Source organism: Manacus candei, unplaced genomic scaffold (assembly GCF_025592945.1).
Source record: "Manacus candei isolate 608988 ecotype Guabito, Panama unplaced genomic scaffold, ASM2559294v1 h1tg000017l, whole genome shotgun sequence".
Lineage (NCBI taxonomy): Eukaryota > Metazoa > Chordata > Aves > Passeriformes > Pipridae > Manacus > Manacus candei.
In genome coordinates this window covers 440049-451383 of record NW_026138065.1, presented here as the reverse complement: position 1 = coordinate 451383, position 11335 = coordinate 440049, and the positions used below count along the sequence as shown (strand labels likewise).

General features: G+C 43.1%; 1 protein-coding gene and 1 long non-coding RNA gene across 2 annotated transcripts; both read right to left on the bottom strand.

The window, feature by feature from the left end:
- Nucleotides 1–1185: 1185 nt before the first annotated feature.
- FAM89A (family with sequence similarity 89 member A) lies at nt 1186–7508 on the bottom strand. Its single transcript, XM_051783882.1, has 2 exons — nt 7205–7508; nt 1186–3182 (listed from the first exon to the last, which is right to left on the bottom strand). The coding sequence occupies exons 1-2, from the start codon at nt 7457–7459 to the stop codon at nt 3024–3026; spliced, it is 414 nt and encodes a 137-aa protein (XP_051639842.1). The 5' UTR covers nt 7460–7508; the 3' UTR covers nt 1186–3023.
- Nucleotides 7509–8276: 768 nt separating this feature from the next.
- LOC127469492 (uncharacterized) lies at nt 8277–9859 on the bottom strand. Its single transcript, XR_007903995.1, has 3 exons — nt 9763–9859; nt 9347–9453; nt 8277–9210 (listed from the first exon to the last, which is right to left on the bottom strand). It is a non-coding gene; the product is annotated as an uncharacterized LOC127469492 (long non-coding RNA).
- Nucleotides 9860–11335: the final 1476 nt, after the last annotated feature.

The following is an 11335-nucleotide window of genomic DNA, read 5'->3' as shown; positions in this document are numbered from 1 at the left end:
AAAGGCCAGCGAAGAGTTACCCATGGCAGATTGCCTTTTGAACTGCTGTACTCAATAATTGTTTTCCATCTCTGCGCAGGAGGAGGCCGACTGCCCTTCTTTCCTTGTAAAACTGTCTTTTCCTGGGCTTGCTCATTACTGGCTGTGCTGTGTGGGACTAGAAGAGTTCTGCAGGGTTCACTGGGTAGGGAATAAGAGTTTCTTTCGTTATACTCTTAAAAGGTACCTTAAAAAGTTACGTGTAAGACAAAGTGAGGTTATGGAGTAAAAATGGGAAAGGTGTGTTGGTATGTGGTTTGGACCAAGGGTCGCAAGCTTTTGTAGTAACACAGCTTTGTTCCATCACGCGCAAAGCCAAGCTCTGACTTGAAGCTCATAACTTGAAACATGTAACAATTACTCAGAATTTAAGCTGTGCTTTCCCACCGCACACCTCTTTCAGAGCAATTTCCCTGCTTCGTGCTATTATAATGCGGTAAGGAGATACAACGCAAAACTGCAACACCAGGCATGGAAATCTGCCTCTGGAACAACTGCTTATAGACTTAAAAACAAATTTCTTCTTTTTGAAACCTTCATCTGGCTAGCCAGCCTTCGTGGCATTTGAATTTGCCTTAGGAATATAGACTGAAACTTCTCTCCCATGCAAGATGGTGTTATTAAAAGGGACAAGGTGCTGAAAACTTTGCAAGTCCTAGTAATCTATGCTGTTTTCCAGTCCAGAAGTTGTGGAGTGATGCCTTAAGACTTTTATACTTCCCTTGGTACAGGGAACACCAGCTAAACATTCCATGTTGCCCAAATCACAAGCATGATAAATCCTTTTGCTTTTTAAGTTTATGTAAGAGAAAGTACTGTGAATTTTGCTGAAGTCTATTCTCACCAGTGAGTCTATTAATGAGTGGCACTTTCTAAAGATCTGTAATACAGAATCATTAATTCTAGTAGTAGAGACAGAATTTTCTCTGTTGAATTCAGAAACAAGTAAAATCCAATTAAGATAGAGCAGTAGGAAATTCCATTCCAAATATAGGTAGGTAGAACCTTTTCCACTGTAACTTAAAAATTGCTTGCTTTGGTCCAGGGGTGATGACTAGTCCTAGTTTTCTTATGGGAGGGTTGGGAAAGGGGGTAGGGTTTGGATTCACTGAAAAGGTAAATTAAAATACACACAACATTAAAAAGTTATGCTAAACATCATGCTTTTTATTTTTGGAGAAAGAGCAAGAAAATAGCAGTACTTCAACAAACTAGAAAAAGCCTCATGTAAATACCAAAAGCACAGCAAATTATATTAAAAGCTGATACATTCTTTAGTCAAAGCATAAAGTTGTGTATGTGTGTGTACATATACATGTATACACACATAGGCACACAACTTTCATAAGTACAGATGTAGCTATCTGGATTATGTGTGTTTTCCCTATCATTCAGTTTAGTTTTGTGTGAGTGAAGTAATTAGACCAGAATTAACATTAAAAGAAATTCCAACCATCACCACAGACTAGATTAAGAACTTGTACACATACACAATTACAGCACAGTCTTCACTCTTGTGGCCTTTGAATTCCACTGCAATAAGCCAGTTTTAGAGGGAAAGCACCCTAGAAGTCTCTTGGCTTTTATCACTGCAACATCCTAGCCTCTGCTAAAAACTAAGAGAGGAGGTACCCCAGAATGTGATCTCCAATTCTTCCTGTAAAATGTACGCATACCAGACATGAACCATGCAAAAACTCTTTGAGATTGAAGCCCTTAATTATTAGCTTGTGTCAGGATTCAGGCACTGCGCTCTACAGCAATCTTTAGAATTAAAGTTAAGAAATAAAAATCGTGTTGGGAGTTGATTTTACTTAAAATAGAGAAGGGTGAAGACTCACATAGTTGGCAACTCTCAGCTGATTAAGCATTACATGGACACACTATGAAATAATAACAACTTAACTAAGTGCTTTTGTGAGTTCTGAAAACAAAAATAAGTTATACTTCAAAGAACAAGTTAGTATAAAAAGTTTTAACATATGCAATGTGCTCAAAATACTTATTTTGCATTTTTAAAAAGAGCTGTTGTCTACCTTACAGAAACAAAGTTCACCCAGTATAAAATATTGCAATTTGTCCCATTGTGTCATATGAGAGGTTTCCTTAATCTTCATATGATCGAGAACACTTGCACAAGAGTTCATGTTATTCCAAGCCACATAGTGGCAGACAGACTATGTTTGAATCTGTGCTTTTACTATGCAGTACAGTAAAAGCTAAGCAAACCATTTCAGAACAGTGTTTAGCAGGTCAAAGAGCTATGCAGATGCAAGATATCCAGAGAATAGTATAAAAGTTAACGCCAAGTGGCAGTACCAAGAAAGTGAATTAGATCAACAGAAAAAAAACCCTGCTGATAACATTCACTATCACATGTACAGCTTGTAAGCTAAGAATAAATTAGCCTAAGGAGAAAAAAAAATTTAAACTGTGTAAACAATCCACCCAGTACAAAACTGGATGCAGCCGGTAAGAGCAGAACTAGCTTAGTAGTGCTGAGGATGTGCGTGCATCCAGATGCCTGTTCAAAATGCATTTATCAATATCACTGACCTCCCCCCCAAAAAACCCCACCACCTATAGCTATTTACATCACAGCAGAGGCTTCCCTGCCCCCTTACTAAGTTATTACAACTCAGGAAGTCACTGTTGTCTTCTACAACTAAAATTCCAGTTATAAGCTACCAATGCTTGTAAGTTGAAAACACCCACCTTGCAAATTAAATTCAAAACTCTTGTCAAGCATGTCTGAGGACTCTTCAAAAGTTAAGAGTACAGCACTTTCCTCAAGTGGTATTTGCATGAGTAACTTGTACTGACAGCCTGTTAAAATAAGTGAATTCAACACAACTCGGGCTAGCTGAGTATTCCTCCTCAGGAAGAGGGATCCAGATTCCAGTTGTTCTTGCTGAGGTGTGTTACAGGGAAAGAAGGACAAAAGAACCTCAGTTCAGTCAGCCTGGAGGTCAATCTTTCTGCTTCTAGAAGTATTCCTCCTCTTCATCAAAAAATCCATTTTCCAGGGCATATGAGCAGTCTGCATTAGAGTCAGCTTGGCAGGCACCTTTGTATTCTTGAATTGATTCATACAGGGAGTACAGCTGACACAGCAATGACATATCCAGCTGCCGAAGGCCAACCTGAAGAGGGAAGAATTCAAACAAATAAACAAACAATCATTATTACAATTGGTTTTTTACTGGCAGTATAATGCTATATATCTTTTGTTGCCAAACAAGAGGTTCAAGCTTCTTTCCACCTTGAACAGTTATGAAATATGGAAGTAAAATTCATTTTCTAAGGTGACAGACACCCCATTTACATGGGATAAACTGGACAAAAGAACAAGGAACAATGTGATGCAATAGTGCAGAACATATGCCAAGCATTCTTCAAAATGTTGCTGTATCACAACACCGTGCTTAACTTCCAATAAGCAATCCACTCCCATCAGCAGAATCACAGATAAATGAATAAAGTCTATATTTGTCATTATGCAAGAGAGGTATTTTTCCAGAAACACTGTGTGTCTTTGACACCATCTCTCTCTCTCACATATCACAGGCACTCTGTTTTTGTTTGAAATGGCCAGGAGTAGAAGTTTTAAATAGGACTCTAACTGGTTTTCCACTTCCTGGCTAAGTATTTCTACTCTAATTTTCTTTTCTCTATTGACATACATAGGCATCTGACAAGACCAGCTCTGTCTGGTGCAATACAGCACACTACTTGAAAGCAGCAAAACTAAAGCAGAAGTGAGAGAAGGACATATATTGTAGACTGCAAATCTTCAGAGTATTTTCCACGTGCCACTGACGCATAGGCTTGATTTATATTTAAGCACCTAATATTTTGGTCCTCAAACTTCTCTCGTATTAGCTCCACAGCTAATTAAACATTTGGAGCACCATTAAAAAAAGGTTACCTTGTAGCCTGCATCTTTATGTCAGCTACAAAACCAATATGTTGCACTGGAAAGGGAAGCAAAGCCAGTCATTTACTCAATGTAGTCTCCCTCTCTGGTAACAAAATGAAGAGTTCACTTGATATTGTCACCTATACAAGTCAGATCAAATTAAATCTAGGTTTTGTCTTGCAGTAAATTAAAGCCACTACCCAATTTAACATTTTCAAGAAACTTGAAAAATTAGGCAGAAATGGCTGTAAGTGTTAAGCTGACAGGCTCTTCCCAGTAAGCCTCAGTTTTATCAAATAAGGTTTTTGTCACAACCCATGTTAAGACGAAAAAGAAAGAAATAATGTTAGTAGCCTTTACTGCAGCCCGAACACGAGACTCTGTTTTACCCAGAATGAGAACTCTTACCTCAAAAATCTCTCCTTGCATGTCTAAATTCTAAGGACAAATACACTCAGCACACAAGAAAACCACAAGAAGCTAGCATGAAGATCTTCCATTGACATTGCTGAACTATCCTAACAGCTCCTTTTTATGAAGGTAGGAGGAGGAAAAAAATTCCTATACACCACGATGCCACTCCAACTCAGAAAAGGAGAATACGGCATCTTTGAGGAACAGCACAAATTACTTGGTGAGGTCATGAAGCCAAAACATGAAGCACAGACTAACCACGAGGACTTTAGGACAAGACATGGAACACTGTACTGGCTGCCAGGATGTTAAAGATAAGCCTTTCCACCACCTCAGATCTACACTACTTTTCTTACCCATCGCCATTTGCCTTTGTAACCTAAACAAACTGCTCACCTCAGGTAAGAAAGGATGCTGTGAAACTGGACTTCATCATCATCATGGCTAGGCTTCGCAAACCAAGATTTGGGAAAACTGGACTTAACGCTATGACATGTGAACATGAGACCCACCAGAGAGATGTGCCTCAGAGCTAAATGTTTGATGGACAAAACTGCAGTGAAAAACTGTTCAAGGAGCAATTAGGAGTGAGTTGAGCCAAAAAACTCAACCTGGAGACAGACCATCTTTGTTTCCCAGGAAAAGTGGGAGCATTTCCACCAGCAGCATTCCTGTTTCAACCCCATAAAGGACTTCAGCACTTTCTGTTAAGTTCAGTTCTACTGATTGCCAAGCAAAAACTTCAAGGCTGAAATTGCTCAGCAGAATTAACATAACAGGCCTTAACACCAAATGGTTATGTTTAATATCTTATTTTTCTGTTGCTGCACTAGTGTCAATGAGACAAGAAGTCTACTGAGAAAAATGCAGGCTGCAGCTCTTCACAGCTTTCAAGTATGATCCCTGAGGTAGCAAAAGCCTGACAAAATTATAGCACTAGCCCAAAGTTTTTAATACCAGCCAATTTGCATTCCTGAGTCACAGTCCTGAATTGACCGCTCCTTTCCTCCCTCCTTCTCCAAAGCATCCAAGTCCATCACTTTCTCAGCTTTAAAAACTTATATACACAGTTACTTGCTTGATCATGCTGGAAAGATGCTGCTATGCATTTCTTCCTTGCTCACTATGGAAAATTTAAAGCAAATTCGTTACTCAATAGAAATTCTATCTTTTGACTGCTGCAAGAAAGTGTGTTCAATATCAGTAATAAAGTGCTATTACCTTCTTGATGAAAGGCAACCTATTAGTAGTCAAGAGTCTTTCTAATTTGTACAGGCCATAAAAAGTCTTGAAAGTCTTTGATGTGTTCAGAAGGATTTTTTCGTCAGAAGTAGTTTATCAAATTATCATCAAGGATAACAGAGTATTAAAGAGGATGTTTAAAGGGGAAGTCTAATTGTCAAATGACTTTGAGAAGCATCTCATTTGATTTCCCCTTAGGAAAAAAATAGATTAGAGTTTTATAATGAGTTATCTTTGCTTTTTTGGAAAGGCTTAAGACGACTAAGACCATATGTCCTCATTTCCCCCTATAGCATTGCAGAAGAAAGCCCCAGCAGTCGATACTAACCCGTCCTTCCTGAGCTTCAATGCAAACTGGCAATTCTAATACGCAGTTCTAAGAATGATCTCTAACTGTGTTTAAACTACTTGTTGAAACACTGGTGACAGACTAAGATCTCAGCACACTACACTGTCCTTCTAAATTCACAGAAGGGACTTTCAACAGAACTTCATGTTTTCAAACACCTTTTTAGCCTGAGAAAAACAGTCTTGAACCATGTAGATTTTCGGCAATGTCATATTTTATGTGCTTCACAGAACTGTTAGGGTTAGAAGGGGCCTCTAGAGATCATCTAGCCCAAGCCCCTGCCAAGGCAGGGTCACCTAGAGCAGGAGACACAGGAATGTGTCCAGGTGGGTTTTGATTGTCTCCAGACAGGGAGACTCCACGACCTCCCTGGGCAGCCTGTTCCAGTGCTCTGCCACTCTCAGTGTAAAGAAGTTCCTCCTCATGCTAAGGTAGAACTTCTGTTGTTTTAGTTTATGGACATTGCTCCTCATCCTGTCACTGGGCACCATCAAGAAGAGCCTGGCACCATCCTCTCAACAACCTCCTTTGAGATATTTATAGGTATTAATGAGATCCCCTCTCAGTCTTCTCTGCTCTAGACTAAACAGGCCCAGCTCCCACAGTCTTGTGTCATAAAAGAGATGGTCCAGACACTTTGTGGCCCTCCGCTAGAACCTCTCCAGCTCCTTGTCTTTCTTGTATTGTTTCTTCAGAATCCTCAGCACGCAAGGCTGAGGCTATTATTAGTCATTACAGCCGCAGCTTGCACCAGCAAAGCACCAACACCCAATCAGTGTTTAATCAAAAGGTGTGCCAGGTCGCCTGGAAGAATTTCGCTGCTAATAACGCCGCGCTGCAGGATCAAAACAGAGTCCTGAAGAAAACTACGCCTAATCGCAGCCACTCGGGCTGATCGAATCAGTGCCGACACTTGGGTGTTGTTTTTTAATGACAGCCTTGTAGCGTGGATGCCAGATCCCGGTGGATGCCGGTTCCCGGTGGGTGCCGCCGAGCGCGGTAAGCGGCTCTCCATCTGCAGCCGGGGCGGCCCCACCGACCCCGACCCCCTCCCGCCGCCGGTACCACCGCGTTTCACGGCGCCCGCGGCGGCCGGGCCGTGCTACGCGGGGCTGCCCCAGCCCGGGCCGCCCGCGCCCACCGGGGCCGGGGCGCCCTTCCGGCCCGGGGAGGTGCCGGCGCCCCCCGGCGCCGCTCGCCACGTCCGCCGCCGCCGCCCCGCCGAGACCCGCCCCGCTCACCATCTCCTTGCGGAGCAGGGCCAGCGCCGCGTCCAGGTTGGGAGGCTTGGGCGGGCGCGGCGAGCCCCGGCCGCCGCCGCTCAGCTCGTCCTGGATGCGGGACTTCTGCGCGTAGAGCCGCTCCAGGTCCCGCCAGCGCCCGCCCTGTCCGCCGCCGCCGCCCGAGGACGAGGAGTTGAGCAGCCCGCTCAGGCTCTTGGGCAGCGGCGGAAGCCCCGCGCCGCCGCCGGGCCCCAGCAGCCCCGGACCGCTCATGCTGCGGCGGCGGCCACCGACGGAAAGACCGGCCCCCGCCCCGCCGCGGGAGGCACCGCCCGCAGCCCGCCCCGCCTCCGGGCCGGGCGGGGGCGGGGGAGCCGAGCGGGGCCGGCGCAGGGAGGGAGGGACGGAGCGGGGTGGGGGCGACGGGGGAGCGGGGCTGCAGGTGCCCCGGGGGCTCAGGGTCGGGGTCGGGCTCGGGCTCGGCAGTCGCAGCACGGTGGCTTTGTCTGGGCCGAGGCGAGTCCCTTCGGGCGAATCCTCAGCCTGTGACCCGCAGAAACACCCCCGCGGCACCGTCTGCCCTCGGGTCATGGGAGGCAGAAGGGCCCTGCGGGAGCGGGGCTGAGCCTCTGGGCTCGGCCTAGGAGCTGGGGGAGGGATGGAACGCAGTGAAAGCTAGCATGAAAGCAGATTAACTGCTGCAGGCTGGGGGTGGCTATTTCTTCTGTGGTGATGGTGTTACATCAGTTGCCTGATAACGCGACAGTGCTCTCCCCTTCCATCAAGGTGTTTCTTTCTGTACTGTTTTGGGCTGCGATGGAGTTAATTGCTTCTCAGTAGCTGGTACAGTGCTGTGCTTTTCATTCAGAATGATAGTACTGTTGATAACAGATTGATGTTTTGGTTTTTGCTAAGTTGTGTTTATCCTAAGTTAAGAATTTTGTGTATGTGTGTATGTGTGATGCTCTGCCACTGGCAAGGTACCCAAAAGAAGCTGAGAGGGAGGCATAGCCAGGACAGATGATGTGAACTGGCCAAAGGGATATTCACCTTTTTTATTTGTACTTTGTTTTCAATTATTAAACTGTTTTTATCTCAACCTACCAATTCTACTTTTGATTCTCATAGCCATTCCACCGGGGTAGGGGAGAAAGAGAGTGGAGTTGAGCGAGCAGCTGCGCAGTGCTTAATTTTCAGCTGGGCTTAAACCACGACACCTTCACATCTCCACAGCTAAGTTTTGTACCAAGTGTTTTATTTCCAAGCACTGCAACCACTCAAAGTTCAGCCTACCAAAGCGGGGTTTTCTCTTCAAGAAATAACCAGATTTAGTGATTTTGAGTTAAGCCTCTACATATTTTCAGTTTTGTTCCTGGACTTGCATGGCTTTTTCATGGTTTAAATGTCATCACACTCTGTGACAATTGTTTTCAAACTGCTTACTGTGGAGGAAGCTTTTGTCAATTTTCGTTCATGTTTACACACCACTTTAGAGGTTGATTTTTCGGACGACCTGATATGTTTTTTAGAGCTTTGTACACTGGACTGAAGAAGATTTTTTTTTGCCCCTGTTAGTCGTGATGCCACTTCTGCCCAGGTTAATTGTGAAAAACAAAATTGTGCTGACAGCTTTTTTGAAACTAAAGGCATTTTAAACTATCCCTATTGTAGATTAAAAGTGTCAACAAACCCCTCATCCTTCCAGGCCAAAGGTGCCTGACTGCAAAAATACTGATTCGGTTTGCTAAGGAAGTAGGCGCTGTATTATGTTCCTGCTTATTAGCAAATACATTTATTTGTTTTCCTTCCAAACCCCCCCCCTTTTTTTTTCCCAGATGACAGCTATTTGGAAAAGCTTGTGAGTAGTCTTATTTTATCTAGACCATCTTATTTTTTTTTCAGTTTACCTGATCTCATGAAATTCTGAGTGCATTTTCTTCACATTTGGGTCCTTTAGGCACCTTGTTGCCATATCTTTACTACTGCAGGAATCTTTATGCTGGCTTACTACTCAACTTTGTAATCTGAAAAATAAAAAAAAAAATACGTTGTGGGTTTTCAGTGACCCTTCTCTCTCTTGGCTACATTATCTAGCCTTCATTCATATTAAATTTGTAACTACTCTTTAAAATCTGAATCTACTGCTTTATTTAGTCTGACCTAGTTATAACATGGTGATAATGGAAGCTGGAGTCTCTTGCAGTTATGTCCCTTGGTTATGGAGTAAGGTTTGCGAGTTGTGTAAACCTCTTGGTCTTTGTTGGTTCCTAGAATTGAATCACAGAAATGTGTTACTTGTCTAAACTGATCTTTGCTAAGGACATTACCTAAAAAAACCCTACATTAAAAATACATGTAGTTATGTCATAAAGAATTAGGAAGTGCCAGAAAAGCAGTGTTCCATACCGTTTCCGTACAGAAATGCATTATGTCATATTTTTAATTTACATGTTCATATGTGGTGTTTTTCCTTTCCTCATTCATTAGGAGGTTACACAATGCCTGTGTATCATTTGTGCATCATTTACTAACATTCCTTTTTCCAAATGTGGTGATCTATATGCATTATAGTGTACCTTGAACTGATACATTAAGACTATTCCCTACAGCCTTTTCTCTGATGCTTTCCCCTCTCATAACTGACTTATCTACAAATGTTAACAGAATTCTTCTTTATGACAACATTGTGATAGAAGGTGGTATTGTTACCCACAGTGGGGCAAGGACAACAGAAAGCTAAAGGTAGGTCATGTAAAAAAAAATCTACTAATTTTAAGTGCCTGGTTCATTCCTAAGGATAATTTTCCACCTGACAGAACTGACAGAAGGATGTGTGCCTCTGCTTCATGCTACCCCACACAGAGCAGCACCTTTGCTTAAAGCTACTTTCATTAGAGATTTAAAGTAAGACTCCAGATATTGCAGCAATATTGTCAGCTGTGCATCAGGGATATCATAAGACTTGCTAAACAAGATGCACCAGAGGTCATCTGTCAATGTCCTTTTTGTGTTTGCAAGATGTCTCTGTTGGGTTAACTTACAGTCAAGATTGCTTGTCAAGGACAGGTCAGGACCCGTATATCACAAACTGAGCATAAGTAAGAGAAATTAATAATTACTGACACATGCTTTACTCTTCCATTTGCTCCTCTAGTCAAAGTGCCTGAACATTCTCTGTTTCTTTTGAGGTCTATGGTTTTTATCACTGATGTGGAGGAACAGAGATCACGCTGTTCTGTGGCTCGCTGGGATTCATAGAATCATAAAATATCCTGAGTTGGAAGGGACCCAAAAGGATCGTCGAGTCTGATGTGAAACTCAACCCTTTGGCTAAAGAGAATTTAGAAGGTGCTGGCTTCAATTGGAACCTGATATACAATGCCATATATTGGCATATCCAAACAGGAATCAGGTTTTCAGCTGAAGACCATTCAATTCTTAGGCATTGTTTTTCATCAGTTTTAAATAAAAATGGCTGAGTCCTAATTTTAACACTTTTTTTTCCAGGTATATTTCCATATCAATGCCTAAAAGATGAAACTCCAATCTATTCTAACACATATCACACAAGCTTCCAGCTAGGTCCCTAGCAAAGTGGTATCCTTAGATCTAGAGCAGGGATCCTCCTATTTAAGATACCTGAGTAAACAGGAGCAGTAGTGGCCTCTTACTGTTTTAATGTCTGCTACCTCATAGATACCCAAAAAAGACACCTCAGGCTTTGCAGGGTTCAGAATGAACTGCTAGAAACACAGAAATATGGAGATCTGGGGATCCAGGCTTCAGTTTAAAGTTCTTGATGAAATGTATTCCTGTGGTTATAAAACCACTTGCTCTCCCAGCCTGTTGTTATAGCCCTTGTCCTTGTCCTGGCATGGACCCTGTTCCAAAGCAATGTCCCCTACCTGTGGTCTCTGATGCCATAGTTCCTGTCCCTGCCTTTTCTCACTGCAGCTGCCACACACACATGCTTGAGCTGTGTGCCTCTGGAGAGGGACCCTGGACAAAGTAATGCCAGGGACTTTATACCCCTTCAGTCTGTACACCTGCTCTTCGTGCGCCTTTCACACGCCTCTGGTCCAATCGCGATTTATGGTCTGGGTTCTTCTAACACTTCACTAGATTCTTTCTTCATGCTCATGTGGGCAG